The sequence below is a fragment of the Tympanuchus pallidicinctus genome, unplaced genomic scaffold, assembly GCF_026119805.1.
Source record: "Tympanuchus pallidicinctus isolate F22 unplaced genomic scaffold, pur_lepc_1.0 scaffold12, whole genome shotgun sequence".
Taxonomy (NCBI): domain Eukaryota; kingdom Metazoa; phylum Chordata; class Aves; order Galliformes; family Phasianidae; genus Tympanuchus; species Tympanuchus pallidicinctus.
In genome coordinates this window covers 6397725-6414863 of record NW_026294637.1, presented here as the reverse complement: position 1 = coordinate 6414863, position 17139 = coordinate 6397725, and the positions used below count along the sequence as shown (strand labels likewise).

Below are 17139 nucleotides of genomic sequence, written 5' to 3'. Positions count from 1 at the left end.
GCACTCAGGATGCTGCCACACCTACCTTGTACACAAATCCCTGCTGTCTTCCTCAGCAGTTCATTAAAGGTATTAACAAGCCCCACAACAACGTGTAGGCCCTCTGGGAGAAGCCCAGATGTTGGGAACTGGCAAAGGAGCAGTGCTAAGAGTTAAGCTGCAATGACCTGCAGCAGACCAAAAAGCCAGGAAATTGATACACATCCACATTTTGGTGTACTTTGTTATTTACCATCTGCAGCTTCTGCCAGCTGTAGCTGGGAAAAAGGGCTGTATTTTCTATTTATTGGGATTTCAGCCCCTATCAGCCCCCTACTGCCTGCTCCCGTGTCCAGCTGGTGTAATAAAAACAACCCACAGCTGACACTTCTGCAATGCAGGAGCCTGAAAAAGCTTACTTCCATGAGGTAAAACGCAACTCCATATCGCATGCCTGCAGGTGGGCACCAGGCTGCATCCTTCCATCCTGCAGTGACCTGGGGGTTGCAGGGCTGGGCTGGAAACGACCGAGCAGCACGCAGAGGCTGAAAGTTGGGGAGCCCGCCTGACCCAGCACCAATGCCGCCTCAGGGACACAGGCCCAGCAAAGCCCTGAGTCAGAGAGCAAAGGCCGCGGCCGGGCAGAGAAGCGTCCCGCGCCCTCCCCGGGCCGGCTTTAGGACCTCCAAGGCCTCCGTAGCCCCGCCCCCCTGCCCTCCCATTGGCCTCGCCGCTCCTCTTGTCCCGCCCCCAACATGCGCCTCTCCGCAGGGGGTGTGCAGGGAGGGACGGCCAACTCCTTCCGTCACGAGAAATACGCTCTCTGATTGGCCATCCTCTCCTCGGGCGGCCCCGCCCCCTGCCCCACGCGAGGCAGGATCCAGCTGCCGCTTACATTGTGCCCAGGGCGCGCGGGGCCGGGCTGGGCTGTGAGGGGGGGGGGGGGCAGCACCACGCAGCGCAGCGCGCGTGGGCCGGCAACGGCAGCGCTCCGCCCGCGAAGCCGGGGGAGGCTGCGGCAGCTCTGCGGAGGCTTTCGGGACGCCGGGAGGTTGCGGAGAGAGGCGGTGAGTGATCTCAGCTTTCCCTGAGCCGATCGGGTGCGGAAGGAGCACGGGTGGAAGTTGGCGGAGGAACGGCGCGTTGCGAGCGCGGGGCTGAAAGCACGGGGAATTCGCTGCAATTGCGGAGCGGTGACATCGGTGTGGAGGAGCAGCACCGCAGAACCGAAGCTCCCGTTCCCTCCTGTGTTCGTTTTCCCTATCCGTGGGAGTGCTGTCCGGAGTCCTGCCCCGTCCTGCACGTGAAGGCTCTGTTCGGGACAGTTCTGGTAAGGCGAGCAGTGCTGCTGTTTGCAGTGGTCCCTGCAGTGCTGGATGTGGTCATTTAGAGAGGTAAGGATGGGAATAGCAGTGCGCACACACAGCCGGCAATGCAGGCAGCAGTGGCTGCAGGAAGCGCTGAGCTGTAGCGCGCTGCCCTGGCCTGACCTTTAACCACCATCACATCAACCTCTGCTTATCAGCTTCGTATCCCTGCTGTGAGCATCAGTGCACACAAAGGCTCTGTGTGCCTCCATCACTCGTGCCTGGGAGCACTGTGTGTCCCGTAACTGCTCTCTGCTTGATGAGCGTTACACTTTGCAGAGAGTTTTGTAGGAGAGCCTGCCAGACCACGGTGAGTTTATTGCTGTGGTCCCTGTGTTTTGCTTGTGTTGTATGCACAGATGCCAGGACAGCCTGCCTTGCTGCATGCTGATCCGGGATGTGCAAGCTGAGCATAAGGTTTGATGCTGTCCTAGCACTGAAATAAAAGCACCAGAAGTAAGAAGACCAAACAACACACAGAGTGAACCGGCCAGGCACAAAGTTCAAACCCTGAGAACAGAGCTGGTGGGAAGGATGAGAGGTCCCTCCAAGCATGGGAGCACTGCCAGGAGCAGGGCACAGCGTGCAGGGTGGGAGGATGTGGGCATGCCCTCTGCAGTCAGCAGCTCCAGCGGTTGTTCTGGCATTAATTTGACACACACCACATCTCGTCCTATAAACCCTCCCTGCAAAGTGGCATGTGGTTCCACTTGTCTCTATTTGAAGCTCCCTGTGCAGCACATTAGCAAGTTGGCTTGCTTGAAAAGGACTTTGTCCCGCTCAGATGGGGCTGCGGTGCATACCACGATCCAGTCAATTGTTTCCATTTCGGAGCCTTTTTGAGTATAATTTGGGAGACGGGGCTGAAAGCTTGCTTGCTTCTTCTGCAGCCCTGCATTCATTTTGCAAAGCGACTGTGATTGATCTAGCAGAAGGGAATTCATTCACCAGCGGAGCTAGAGGGCAGGCGGGGAGGACAAAACCCCACAGCAGCCTCTGAAATGAATCATGGGGTCTGAAAAGATCCACTGGGGTTAAGGCGTAGCAATGAAAAGCCATTGTCTGGAGCCTGAACCGTGGCCAAAAGCATTATTTATCCTGATTTGGTTAGTGGTTGTAGGAGGGTGTGGTATTCCCAGGGACTGCAAAGCCAGCGAGCTTAGTGGTGAGTGTGAACTTGGTGTGATTGCCTCACAGGTACCTTCAGAACCTGTATGGAGTAACTCAGCTGCGGAGCAGCAAATCCAACTCCTGACTTGCAAACACAACTGCGTCTCTTGCATGCAGGGCAAGTTTCCTATAGGTATTTTTATGTTGGTTGGAAGATGGTCCCCTTTGGCTCAGGTTAATTTGTGTCACAGATTTGGGGCAGTGCTTTTGCAGGATAGAAGAAGAGCTGATTGGTTTGGCTTGGAAATACTGCACTGGGTTTCTATGGTAAGTGGCATTCAGGTGACAGATTCAGGCCACATACAGGTTTAAAGTGAGGGATACTGGGAAGTGGGGGATAGGGAGCAGTGATGGACAACCCAAGTTTCTGCGTTCTGATGTGCTTTAGTGAGCATGTTGAGATACGTGCCCGGACCTTCTCCAGACAATCTGATCTCCTGGAGTCTACAGAACTGGCCTTGGAAAGCCTCCCAGTTTCTGTCTGAGCCAACAGAAGGAGCCTTTCACATGGTCTCTCTGTTTTCTGTCCAGGATGTATAGCCAGACGAGAAAGTGAGAAAACGAGAAGAAATGATAAGGAGACCTTCCATTCTCAAAGGCTGGGATTGAACCCCAGATCCTGCTTTTGGGGGCTGGGCTTAACCATCTTCCCTTGTATCGCAGGTATGACGAAATGATGAGAGTTGGTCAGGAAGGCCGAGCGCAGCTTTCTCACAGCAATACCCCTGATTCACAGCAGGGTTACATTGCCCAAATTCCAAGGTGAAAAATCACCGTTGCATTTTTGCTGTGTTAGTCATCCTGCAGACAACAAATGAGACTGATGCTGAGCTCAGAGGTGTTGCTGGAGTTGAAGCTCCCCTGTCAGGGTGCAGAGCTGGCTGAGGACAGGGCAGAGGTCGGGTCCTGCAGGTGCCATGCAGGTCCCTGGCTGTTGCCCCCTGGCTGCAGCCCAGGCTCTGTGCCCAGCAAGTGCAGTGTTATGCTGTGATGCCAGCTGCTATTTTTATTTCTTTCATCATAAGCACTCTTTGCAGAAGGATGTTATTAGAACTGAGCATTTCCAGCAGCTCTGTGCTGTGCACCTGATAGTCCACTGTGTTCTGGAAGGACATGAAACACATCTGAAAAACCCCTTCAGATTTGTTCCTTTCCCTTTCTTGCTGACTGCCTCCTTCCCCCCATCTTTTCCTGTTTTGTGTAAGGGTTTTTTTCTGCTTTTGAAGCTCAAGCGGTGCCCATGAGTAGGTGATGAAAGCCTTCGTGTGCTGCAGTCCCCTTTTTCTCAAACCTTTTGACAAAACTTCACTCAGCAATTGCTTTGCGTGCTTTGGAAACAGGGCTGCATCTGGGATCTGTATCAGTGCATTGCCACACTTCTCTTTGTCCTGAGCAGCTTCTGCAAGGAGCTCTTCCCCATGAAGATGGAACACTGACTTAATGTTTCTGCATTGCAACTCCTGAAATAAAAAAAAGGGGAATCAGCTGTCCTATAGCAGTAACTGTGTCCTGGGGTGGTGTTGCTGGCCTAAGCACCAGGCATTGCAGTTCATGAAGGCACTGGAAATGCACAGATTTTCAGGACTAGTAAGTGGAGAGAACATTTATTCTAGGAAGAAACAACTTTTTCTGAATTCGAGATGGCATTTCACCACAAAGGGTGGATATTGTGAAATGAGGGAGGAAAAGATGAATCTTACACTTGTCTCCTTGCAAAATCAAGCACTGCTGGCTGCTTGAGACTGCTCTGCTCTGTTGTGTTGTGTCCCAGCCTGGTGCACACAGGTAAATGACTTCTGTCCCTGTTGCTTGGAAGTCAGGCTATCTACCAGCAGCCGTGTGGCAGGAAAAAGGAAAGCAGCCAAATGAGCCAGGAGTAAATCATGGAGGGAAATGATGAAAGCTCTGCTGGGCCTGAAGCCTTTGATCTTACCCTCACACAGTTAGCAGTTAAATCCTTCTGACAGCCCCTAGTGTGCACTGCACAGCCCATGCTAAATCACAGCGCTCCCAGGACAGGGGAGGCAGCTCCCCAGCCTCCTTCTTCCAGGTCTGAACAGAGCCAGCAGGGATGCCTGGCTGCTTGTTTGTTTACTTATTTACCACTTTAAATAGCTCATAGTTGAGCAGGGTAGAAAGAAATGCGTTCTGCTTGCTGCTTCTCAGAAAGTCCGACTGGCAAACAAAAAGCGCCGGCTTCGGTTCATGAGATTTGGGCTCTTTGTTGGTGTGCAGCCAACCTTTGCAGTCTGGGGACTTTCATTTTCCAAGAAGAAATGAACACCCAGAGTCTCACTGGGGAATATCTTGTTTGCTCCCCAGATATTGTCCTTTTAAAAGGTGAAAGCACTGTAGCTATGACCTGGAATGGGACTGCACCCTGCATGTTAGCAGCACACAGGTACAGTCGGATGGGGAAACCCAGATCAGCTCACAAGGTGCAGATGGCGTGCCCAAACCAGCTGGGGATTCCCTGCCTATAGGGAATGAAAGTGGAGATTTGTGGATATTCTGCTGGTTTAAGATGGACAGGGGAACCCCAAGCCTTGCTAAATATAGTTTATGTATACTTCTGGGTTGTCCTCTCATACACAGATCTTTTGTGATGTGAAACCTAGGGCTGAAGTGGCTTCAAAGTATTCATTTTCTAAGGGCTGCTTGGACTTTTTCAAGATGTGCTTTGTTTTCTTGCCCTGTTCTCTTTGCCAGCTTTGTTCTGTTCACAGGCATTTTCTTCATGAGCTGGGATCAGGGGGCTGTTTTCTCCCTGACCCAACTCCAGATCTCTTTTTGGATTTCTGGCTTCACGGGAAGGATTTCCAAAGCACCCTTATCTTGCTCCACTGGAAAAAAATTCTCTTTCCTATATCTGCTGTAGAAAAGCAGCAGACAGCCAGGGGAACATTATAGCCAGCAGACTGCCTGGATAGCTGTCAAAAAGCTGCTGCTTCTCTGCACTCATCCATATGGGAGAAGGGTTATCATCTGCCTGTGCATGCAATAAGACCCTCTAAAACGCTTTGCAGCAGATATTCGCTTTTTTTTAATAACCATCTTTCAAAGGACAAAAAAAAAATTGGAGAAAGCCAAGAAGCAGTTTGTGCAGGTCGTGGCTTCTGCTGTTCGAGTGGCGCGTCTGGTGTAGTGCTCTCATCCTGTGTGATGGAGGATGCAGCTGTGAGCTCCAATAACCTCCTGAGTGCTCACAGAGCAGGTGGGAGCATGGAAAGAGGCACTGACAGGTTCCTTTGTGTGAACTGTTCCTCCTCCTGAGCAGTTCTGCTTTTTCTCTTCAGCTCAGTAGCCGGGTGAGGGATGCGGGGAGTGCAGGGGGGGAGGAATTCTGCTCCTCTCTGGAGTTCAGCATTAATGAAATGGAAGCGTACATTTGTGCACATGACAAACACAGAAGATCCCTGTAGCTGCAGGTTTCTGAGGTTCACAAGGCTGCTGGATTTTGGAAGAAACCCATCAGGTGAAATGTCTGCTCCCTGCAGTTTCAGTTCATCTGATAGGTGTGGGATGATGCCAGATTCTCTGTAGGCTGCGAGAAGCACTGGGGTGTGTTTGCAAAGGGAAGAAATAATGACAGCCGCTTTTCTGCTTGTCCCAGCTGCAATAGGATCCAAGAAGTAGGTGAATTGCTCTGTTTGCCCTCAAAACAACCTGCTTGGAAGTTGCTGAATAAAAGAGAAGCAATCCTTGCTGTTGAGATGGCTGAAAACCAAAGTTCAGAGGCTGTCAGCTTTTGGTGTGTTGGTCTGTCTAGCCACAACAGTGCCAGGAAAGGCCTCCAGCTTTCAGACATGGCTGTACTGGGAAGCAGTTGGCACCTGCACTGGGACATGGCAGTATGAAGAGCAGTCCCAGTAAGGGCAGGTCTGCAACCCAGCAGCTGTATCCCAAGTGCTCTTCACTACACATGGCAGAGAAATACTGTTTGGTTCTCCTGGGTGTGATGTTAAATGTTAGATGCTTGAAGGTTGTGTTCTGTTTTTGTTTTAAGTACGTGATCACAGCTTTTATATAGACATTTCTTATTTCTAAACAACCTGTTCCTTCCATTCTGAGTACTTACTCTTCTAATCTTAGCATCAGAATAAATGGTGCTGCCCTCCTGTAATCTTTTTGTTTGTTTCTATATCTGTCCTATGTAAATAGCTTGATTTCTTCTTGTGGATAAGCAAATCAAAGGTTAACATTGGAAATGTGACCTGAGCTGTGAGCAAAGGAAGCACTAGAGATGGCAGGGTGGTTTCTGAGGTTGTAGGAGTTGGAATCTAAATCGATACCTTTTAGCAGCCTCATAAATGTTTCATTTGTTTTCCTCAGTCCAGCATTACAGAGCTTCAATACTGGAATACATATAAGCTCTTAAATTAGTGTTGTCCCTGAGCTGGTTGTGGATGGTGGAAACCAATTCCTCGAAACGCATTTGGATCAGCAGTGCCATTTTCCTTCCTGTTTTAGAGCCCTGAGCCCACACAGCCTCCCATCACAAATGAAATGAGGTTGGCGGCCTCAGCACAGGCTGCGGGAGTTCGGGTGAGGAACATGCAGAAGCCTGGAGAGACCTTTTCCCCGCACTGTGACACAGCCCTGAGGAATGAGCGATGTCTCGGGAGCACCAACCTCAATAATTCACGGTGGCTGGGGGGAAGGAGAGACATGTTTGCAAATATTTGCCCAGTATGGGCTCTTTGGAGGCACTGGAGGACCAGGGGGGTAGGAACATGTGAGCAGAGCATGATTCAGGCCGCTTATCTGGCCATCAGCCTCCGCTTGAGGTCATGGGGCTGCAGAACGTGGGAGGGCTGTGCTGCTCCAGGTCTCGGTGAGGTCAGTGAGCCAGAGCTCAGCGTGGGGCTGAGGATCAGTCCTGCTTTGCCCTTATCTTGCGCATTGCCAGCTGCCGTCCACTGGGTGCCTGGGTTCATTTCTCACAAAAGGGAATTAAAGGAGCGACATCAGGTTGGAAGGTGATGTGAAAAACCTAACTCCTCAGTCATATCTCAGGGTTGTTTTTTTTTTTCAAGGCTCATTTTTCAAATCTTGGGACAGTCATAAATAAAGCCAATAGCAATTGCATTTCCTAAACCTGCAATAGTCTTCATGAAAAATTTGATTTCTGCTGAGCCTGGAGCAGACCAGTACCCTTTATCCTGGATGGAATGCTCTCTTAATGCTGTTTCCTAAGGAAAAATAACTCTTCTGCGGTTTGCCAATACCCTCTAGAGACACTGAGAAGATGTACCACCAAGTTTGGGTTTTGATTGCTTCACATTGTTGCTTCATTGCTGAAACCAAAGGGCAGAGTTTCCTCCCCTCTTTTCCGCCCTGCTGGGTTACATTTCAAGAGGATGTGTGGGTGCAGACACTGCTGGAGATGTGGGTGCTGCCAGTCAGGGCACAGGAGCACCTGTAGAGCTGGGGCTTCAGGTTTGGGGTCCACTGACAGCGTATCAGGGTTGGATAGCAAATGCACATGTTCTGGTGCTGCCTCAGTGCCTCGCATCAGTAAAAGCAAGAGAATAATTTTCTGCTTCTTTCTCTGCAGGCAATAGATCAGTCATCATGTCAGTCAGCGTCCACGAGAACCGCAAATCCCGGACGAGCACGGGCTCCATGAACATCCTGCTTTTCCACAAAGCTTCCCACCCAGACTGCGTCTTATCCCACCTGAACACCCTCCGGAAGCACTGCATGTTCACCGACGTCACCCTTTGGGCAGGAAACAGGTCATTCCCATGTCACCGCGCAGTGCTGGCTGCCTCCAGCAGGTATTTTGAAGCCATGTTTAGTAATGGCCTCAGAGAGAGCTTGGATGACGAGGTGAATTTTCATGACAGCCTCCATCCAGAGGTGCTGGAGCTGCTGCTGGACTTTGCTTACTCCTCTCGGATCATCATCAACGAGGAAAATGCGGAGTCCCTCCTGGAGGCTGGAGACATGTTGCAGTTCCACGATGTCCGAGATGCAGCAGCTGAGTTTCTGGAGAAGAACCTCTACCCTTCGAACTGCCTGGGCATGATGCTGCTCTCTGACGCCCATCAGTGTCGGCGGCTCTACGAGCTCTCCTGGAGGATGTGCCTGGTTAACTTTGAGACTGTTCACAAGAGCGAGGACTTCAACAACCTTTCCAAGGACACTCTGTTGGACCTGATCTCCAGTGACGAGTTGGAGATTGAGGATGAGGACAAGGTCTTTAAGGCCGTCCTTCAGTGGGTGAAGTATGACTTGGATGAGCGGAAGGCCTATCTCCCGGAGCTTCTGAGGAATGTCCGCTTGGCCCTGCTTCCTTCTGAATGCCTCAAGGAAGCCTTGGCTTGTGAGGACCTGATCATGGTGGATGAAAGGAACAAGCTTGTCCTGGATGAAGCCATTCAGTGCAAGAAGAAGATCCTCCAGAATGATGGGATTGTCACCAGTCCCTGTGCCAGGCCTCGCAAAGCTGGGCACACCTTGCTGATCCTGGGAGGACAGACCTTCATGTGTGACAAGATCTACCAAGTGGATCAAAAGGCAAAGGAAATTATCCCCAAAGCAGACCTGCCAAGCCCACGGAAAGAGTTCAGTGCCTGTGCCATTGGCTGCAAAGTGTACATCACCGGTGGCAGGGGCTCAGAGAACGGGGTATCCAAAGATGTATGGGTTTATGATACTGTTCATGAGGAATGGTCAAAAGCTGCCGCCATGTTGATAGCACGGTTTGGGCATGGCTCAGCTGAGCTGGAAAACTGCCTGTATGTGGTTGGTGGACACACTGCTGTGGCTGGCGTCTTCCCTGCATCACCTTCTGTTTCCTTGAAGCAAGTAGAGAAGTATGATCCTGCATCCAACAAATGGATGATGGTGGCTCCTTTGAGAGATGGTGTGAGCAATGCTGCGGTGGTAAGCGCCAGGCTGAAACTTTTTGTCTTTGGTGGAACCAGCATCCACCGAGACATGGTGTCCAAAGTGCAGTGCTACGATCCAGTGGAGAATCGGTGGACAATCAAGGCGGAATGCCCACAGCCCTGGCGCTACACTGCAGCCGCAGTCCTGGGCAGCCAGATTTTCATCATGGGAGGAGACACAGAGTTCACGGCAGCATCTGCCTATCGCTTTGACTGTGAGACGGATCAGTGGACACGCATTGGAGACATGACAGCCAAGCGCATGTCATGCCATGCCTTGGCCTCCGGAAATAAACTCTATGTAGTGGGTGGTTACTTTGGGACTCAGAGGTGCAAAACGCTGGACTGCTACGACCCTACATCAGACACGTGGAACTGTATCACAACGGTGCCTTATTCACTCATCCCCACAGCTTTTGTCAGCACCTGGAAGCACTTGCCATCATGAGAGGCGGGGCTCGAGGGCTTGTTTTCAGAAGCTCAGTAAGGTGAGGGTGTTCTCTAAAATTTTAAGTACAGCTTGGCCTCAAATGCATCTCCACACACTGCACTGAGGTCACAGACTGCAGTGAGCTTTCTTTTTATGAGAAGGCTACGTTAAAAGGTGAGAGGGACATAGCACCAGAAGAGAATAGTCATCTCTGGTGATGCTGGAAGTCTTACTAGCTCTTGGTTCAAGATGGTCCCCTCTGCATCTTATGAGATGCATCTACATTAATGGTTGTGAGGAGGCTGCAGCCCCTTTGCCTTCATTCTGAACTAGCTGGCTGTGCCAGCATCACCCATCTAAGAGTGGGTGGGGACAGAGGGCAGAGCCCATACCCGCTGTCATGGATAGGACAATGGAATACATCCTGTCCCCATTTTATGTAAGAGGTTGTGGTATCTATGAGTAAAAGCACTTAAATTTGAGAGCAGGGAGATAGTACAGCAACAAGTGCTTTGGAAAACATCTCAGTAGTTTGATATTTTTGCTCATTATCTTGGTGTTCGCTTTGATGAATACGTAGGCAAGTGACCCCTAGGATGCTGGGGAATCTTGCATCTCTTATTGTGCTGTCTATTTTCATTTCAGTGGGCAGCAGAAGCTGAGAAGCCATGGTGCATTTGATGGTTCTGGTGTTTATTTAACATCCAAACTGTTGCTTGTTATATCAGTACTTCTGAGACTTCAGTGTGAGACCTGAGTGGGAGGAAAAGGGGCTTTGTAATCAGAAGAAGAATGTGTTCATTGGTGTTTTGGGGTGCACGGGAATAAGATTGGTGTCCCGTGTAATTTCGATGCTCCGATTCTCGCGTGCTCAGGAAAGCTACTACTTCAACACCAAATGGAAGAGAGCTTCCTCTTTTCCTCCCCAGTGGGATGTTTAGTTGCTATTCTGGTTACCAGTTTTGTCTCACTGAACTTTGTACATTTTCACCAATCTGCACCAAGATGTGGATGGCCAGGAATAGGTCACAGTAGCACAATTGCTTTGCTCTGTGAAAACAAGTGCCATCCAAGTGCAAAGTTAACTTCCCAGTAAGTTTGTAACACCTCTGCTAGTTCTGCTTACAGGTTTCTGGCTGCCAGCAGTGCATGCAGCCTTGCTGTAGTGGTTGCAGGTGTCTTCCCAGTTAGCTACAGGAGCCAGGAAACCCTCACCCATGGGGCGAGATCAGCAAGCCTCAATTAAGGTTTTCCTTGGAAAGTGAGATTGTGGGGAGGGGAATTCTGACATATCTTCATCAAAATCCACTCCACTTAACACAGGGGAAAAAGAATGCTGCCCAAAGCGTCTGACACCTGCTTGCTTCCCTGCTTCTCACTTTATGGGGTTGGTGCACCCGAGAATCACTGAAGTGCTCTGAAGTTTTCCAGTGATCTCTTTGATGGCAGCTGGGAAGCCAAGGGGAGCTTCTAGCACCCTTACTGGGCTTTTGCTCAACATGGCCACCTGCTTGTCTCCGGTGGAAAAGGAACCTGGGGTGTTATTTATAATGGCCTTTGATTTGCAAAATGCTTGGCTTCAGCATGCGATGGGCCACAGTGAGGGCATGACAAGAGTGGAAAGGGCTAAAATGAGATTTCCAAGAGCTTTCCCAGCACTGGGAGATAATGGCCTTTCCAAATTCTCCTCCTCAGACGTTGCCTAGCATCTGACACAGTGGCTCAGTAATCTAATTAACTGCCACTCAGCTATTAAATATTGCAGCAAAGAGTGTGAGGACTCCATCATTTTCTATGTGGGCCAATGGGGCCCCCCTTTAAGAGCTGCCTTGGAGCTGAAAATTCATTTCCTCTGGTAGCAGATGTGTCTGAATATTAAAGCTCAACACCAGCCCCACTGCTTGGAGTGAGAATAGGGAACAGCTTGAGGTGGGAGTTGATTCTTCAGCCACTGAATAAAGAACAGTTCCCCAAAACACTTGTACTTTCTTCTCCTGCCTTTTTACTCTGTGCTCTATTTGGATTGTTCAGGTTTTATGAAGCTCTTTGTAGGGGATAGATAATATTTCTTACTGAATGCTGGAGCCTGGCACAAGTACAAGGGGAGTAGGAACTGCAATATACCAATCTACAAGAAAAGCTGGTGAAAAGTCAGTGTGTAAGAGTTTTATATGCTTTTTTGGCTTCATTTCTAGTCTTCAGTTAAAAGAAGTATTTAAAGTATACATAGGATTTTGCCCGAGAGAACATCTCTTCGTTTTATTTTTCTGGAGGGGTTGTGTGTGTGTGTGTATGCGTGTGTGTGTTTGTATGTGCTTGTTGTTTAAATTAATGTTCTGGTCTCAGCCACTGACATCTCCTTAAATAAAGTACCAGGGCTGGCTGATGAGGACCAGGTCCAAATGTTCCTGACATGCAAGCGCAGCCTATGCCTTACCTGTGACATCTCCTACTCTTGTCTTAGCTGGTTGTTGTTGCACCTGAGTCAAAACTGAGCTCAAGACCTGGGATAACTGGCTATAGGATCCTGTAGCTACTCCATCATCCTAAAGAGGCCTGGCCAAAGGGGTTGCTGGCTTGCAGCTCCTATGATGAGGGATCTCTGCTACAATACCTGCTTTGTTCCCTATGGGATCCTCTTTCAGGAAGGGGCACCTGGGAGCCAGGTAGGCACTTTCCTCATGGGTTTCTCCAGGTGCTGGTGCACTTTGTGAGCAGGCAGCCATTGCTAATCCAGAAAGGAATGTGCCTCAGCTGGGGAAGGCATAAAACGGCTCAGCTGGAAGCGTGTCCCCAAAGGCTCAGCCTCCAGCCCTCCTGGAGCCAAGGGCAGCCTCGTGCTAGCGCACCTTTGGGCAGAACTCCCAGCACTCCTGCCAAGCATGCAGTATGACATCAACATGGTGCTTGCTGCCAGCTGTAATTCCAGGGATCAAGCATGATTAATGGTATAAAACGTGAAAGCCTGGCCTCCTCCTACGTGTGACTGCTGAACTGATGAGAGTGACTCTGGTGATGGTGTGAAATGGGGGAGCTGCACTGCTGCTGTTGGATTGTCCTGATGGGATCTGCTTGGATGTGTCTTTGCTCTTTGCAAACATCACCTGGCCTCTGCCCTGGCTGGAGGCAGAAAGTTTGAGTAAGAGGTGTTAAATTCAGGCTGATCTAGGGGGAGAGCTGGCCGAGCCAGCTTTGTCATTCCCGCAGGAATTATGGCATGATGAGACAAATGATTGCAAATGGGAAATGCAGTACTGAGCACTCTGCTAATAATGGCTCTGTGTTTATAAACACAAGCAAAGCCTATGCAGGAGCTTAGGGTGTGATGCTGGGATGATGTAGTGTTGTTCTGAAATGAACAGCAGTGACAGATGATGGGGACAGCTCTGTACCTCCCAGGAGGTGATCTGGGGCAATACCAGGAGCAAGTTCTTCAAGCTACGTGTCTCCAAATTAGATTTGGCTTCTCTAAACTGTCTGTCCTGTGCGACAGCCTCATTTCCATGGGATGAGGTCACTGATGGGCTGGGGACTGGCTCACAGGTGCTAAATCCCAAGTCCCATCCTAAAACTAGTAGATCCTGTACAGGTGATGCGGTGACTGCAGTCCCCAACACCTCTTGCCTGCCCTGGGTGAGGCGGCATTGCTAAGTGGGCGCTTATTTTGTTCTGGCATTGAAAAGCTGAACTTTGATCCCAAAGTACCGTGAGGATTGCGGCAACCTGCCAGGCCCAGCACTACATTCTAGTACTGCCAGGCTGCGGTCACAATAAACATCGGATCTGTTCAATGACTCTTTTCCTGATTATTTAATTACAGTGGAGATAACAAGCCTTTTATGAGCATGAGCTTGGCTTCCCTTCTGTGTGGAGCTGGGTCAGCTCACGCCATGCAAGAAGCCACAGGTTTTTGCTGCCATGCTTGCAGCCAGCCACCTTGCCTTGCACAAGCCATGGATGCACACAGTAGCATTCAGGACAGCCCCAAACCTGCAGATAACCTCCCTGCTCCTAACCTGCTTGCTACTGAGTTCGATGCTGGAAACCTGTTAGAACCTTGCTGTTATTGCCCAAACAAAGTCACAGCCAGTTTCTGTTGGTGGCTCCTAGGGAATGCCATTTGCATGTACGTAACAGCGAGGCAGGCTGAGCAGGGAGGGCAGTTCTGCTGCTGTTTGTCTCTGGAGCCAGTTTATCAGGCAGTGTTGGAAGGGAGTGGCTGGCCCGGGGAGGAAAGTCAATGAAAATCAGGCTTTTCCGAACCTGGGCAGATGGAAACATGTGCAGTGTGTGCTTGGCCTCAGACTGTGGTAAATCAGCTCCTTGGAAATCACAGTCATATGGATGGTTTTGGAGGAGCTGTAAGCTTGCTGTTGGCAATGCCTGTGGAAGCATTTTTTATCAGCACAAGAAGCTGAGTGTCAGGGGAACCCAGTAGCTGCCAACATGCAAAACCTGTTCTCTGCATGACACCGGCTCTGCTCCCAACACAGAAATTAACTCCTTTTTTCTTTCCCTTCTCAGATGCCGGCATCACATCCATGTCCCCTGCTTGCTGCTGGAGCTGACACAGCCACTGAGTTCCCTCCCGTTTCCCACAAAGGGTGCCTAGGAGCCTCTCTCATCCCTTCCATCACCACGAGGGCACAAAGGACCTCCTGGCTGGTGGATACTGGTGGATACTGGTGGCCCAGTGTGAGCAGGAAGATGGAGGATGTACCCCAGGCTGCGTCCCCCAGAGTTACTTCACGGGACAGGAGGGCGGGATAAGAGTTTTTAATATTTTTTTTTATAGCAGTGAGCTTGCAGTTGGCGATGCCTGCTGTCTGGGTGATGTGGAAGCATTTTTATAGGGAAAAGGGGCTGGGGAAGTGGGGGAAAGGGAAGGGCTGAACCCAGAACTCAGCACCTGGCTCTCCGGCCGCAGCACAGAGACTGCAGCTGCCAAAATATCAGAGCGTGGGAGCTGTGCACAGCTGCCAGCAGCACCCAGTGCCTCGGTGGGACGGGGCAGGTGCCTTTGGTTTTGCACCGTGGATCTTTTTTGGTGTTTTCCCTCCTTCCCGGTGCTGGGCCTGAGGCCAGGCTGCTCCCGGCACACAGCTGCCAGGCCGCGTGCTGCCAAAATGGCATCACTGTGGCGAGATGCTTCGCCAGATAAGAACTGCTGCCTGCTCGGAGCTGGGCCTCTGCTTCCCCTCCGTGTGCTCTCTCAACAGTGTGTGGGTGAGGGTGTAATTAGCAAACGAGCAGGAACACAGGCCTTGCTGCGCGGTGGGGCCTTGTCGGGCCTGCAGAGCAAGCGAGGCCTCTTGCCTCCTTTCCCGCAAAGCGAGGCCAAAGGGAAGAGGCAGCACAGGGCTGGCATGAGGTTGGGCCTCAGTGCCCCGCATTTGGGTGATCTCTGCACTCAGGCTGCACTTAGGGTCACACACAGACCCGCCGCAGGCACCCTGGCCTGCCTTTCTCCCTGCGTGGGGCCAGCTGGGTGATGCAATGTGCTGCAAGCCCTCACCATTGCTTCCAACAGCGAAGGCCTTTTAGGGGCAGCAAGTGCCCTTTGGTGCTGGGAGGAGAACACTTGGTGCACAGCCCTTCTGCAGCACTCTCAATGACACTTATTCACATTTTGTAGGGTTTTGTTGTTGCTGTTTTTTCTCTTCAGCTGCCTGCAAACTTTAATAAAAATGATGATCTGGGAAACCATGTGTGTGCTTTTCACAGGAGTCTTCTTTCCTAAGCAAGTCGGATTTGGGTATAATAACAGGAATAATAACAGGCTTGGCACTCAATGGGGTGGTTCACAAACAACCAACTCTTGCAGCCAGCCTGACTGTAATTATTATTGCTTCAGAGCTTGGGAAACTGAGGCACAGCGTTAAGTGTTACAGTGAGTGACAGAGCTGGGAATAAGATCCAGGGCTTCTTGTGTTCACTGAAAGGCACAGAACACCCTGCTGGGAACAGCCCGCGTGTCATCCCTAAGCTGCGCAGTGATAGCAGGAGAACTTGTGATCAGACCATGGCCTTGTAAAACCTGCCAAATAATCTGAGTGGGCCGGGCTCAGACTGAGCCGTGCTCCTGCAGACCAAGCCGGTAATTTATAAGGAAGAGGAGAAGCTTTTATACTTCTGTTTTCCTTATTTGCCTTCGCTTGGCTGCTGCAGCTCCTGAAAAAGAGGCCCATTGACAGGCAAAATGGGCTTTCCAGCTGTGTCCCCTGCTCACGCTGCTCCTCCATGTGCTGCTCTCCCTGTCTCAGAGGAGCTGCTCTGAGAGGATCCGGGCTCCAGACCTGGAGCATGACAGCATTGTTGCTGGGCAGCTACTGGCACAGCAGGACCTTGCAAATTTGTATTTCCTACTCTTCTAAAAGTGGATGCAACAATTGGGGAGCAAAGCTTCCTATGAGCAACACACACAGGGACTCAGAGAGGTTAAGAACCTAAATATCAAAGCTGAGACCAGGAATACAGCCCCCTAACCCTAAAGCAGAGTGTCAGTGGTGTCAGCAGACCTGAGCTGAACAGAATTGAGCGCAAGGCTCCATAGAAAAAGCTCATTAATGAGCTCTTTTGGAAACCAATTCACAGCCCAGAAATTACTGTTGGATGAGCAGGAGAATGAAAAATAGCAAGAGTGTGTGAATGAAATCCCTTTCAGTTTTGTTGATTGAGGTTTTATACAGAATGCTGGGACTTTAAATAGCGGATCAGAGGCTCTCCAACTGGCTAGCTTTGATACGAGCCATGCAAAGACGTGCTCTTTTGTATTTATTCTGGAGCCTGCCTGAAAGACGATTTGAAAGCAATCACAAGCAGCCGTGACAGCAGCGACCTGTTGCTAAGGAATTACATGCAGTGCAAAATACAAAGGTTTCTAAGTTAGCAGCAACAAAGTAAAAAGGGAGTGGGCAAGGAACACAGATGAAACAATGCAGTGCTGCAGCCAGAGCAGGTTGGGTTTTTAACTGAGAAGGATAGGAATGAATTTAGAATTTTTTCTTTTTTAAAAGAGTTTTTCTGCCTTCTCAGTAGGTAGGGCTCACTTTGGTGGCTTCTCAAGGGCCCTGCGTTCCCACTGCTTCAGAAAAGTGAAAAGTGCCCGTGTGCCATGGTCAGCCCTTGCTGGGGATGGTTCAGGAGCTTGGACACGACCCTCAAAGCAGCCAGGAGCCCAGCCTAGAGATGGCCCCAGCACGCAGGGATCCAGCGCCCACCCAGCTGCCTGTCAGCCCCAGCTGGGATTCAGTTATCATTTGGAGTAGAGCAGATGGAAGAGCAGGGAGCAGGAGCT

At 50.4% G+C, this 17139-nt stretch overlaps 1 protein-coding gene across 2 annotated transcripts; it reads left to right on the top strand.

Annotated features, from left to right (window-relative positions):
- The first annotated feature begins 886 nt into the window (after window positions 1–886).
- Window positions 887–15548, top strand: KLHL25 (kelch like family member 25). Of its 2 annotated transcripts, none has more exons than XM_052672174.1 (3): window positions 887–1046; window positions 8074–9900; window positions 14367–15548. In XM_052672174.1, the coding sequence occupies exon 2, from the start codon at window positions 8091–8093 to the stop codon at window positions 9858–9860; it is 1770 nt and encodes a 589-aa protein (XP_052528134.1). In that variant the 5' UTR covers window positions 887–1046; window positions 8074–8090; the 3' UTR covers window positions 9861–9900; window positions 14367–15548. The 2 variants fall into 2 exon arrangements, with proteins under 2 accessions (XP_052528134.1, XP_052528135.1); XM_052672175.1 differs by lacking the exon at window positions 887–1046 and adding an exon at window positions 1058–3179.
- Window positions 15549–17139: the final 1591 nt, after the last annotated feature.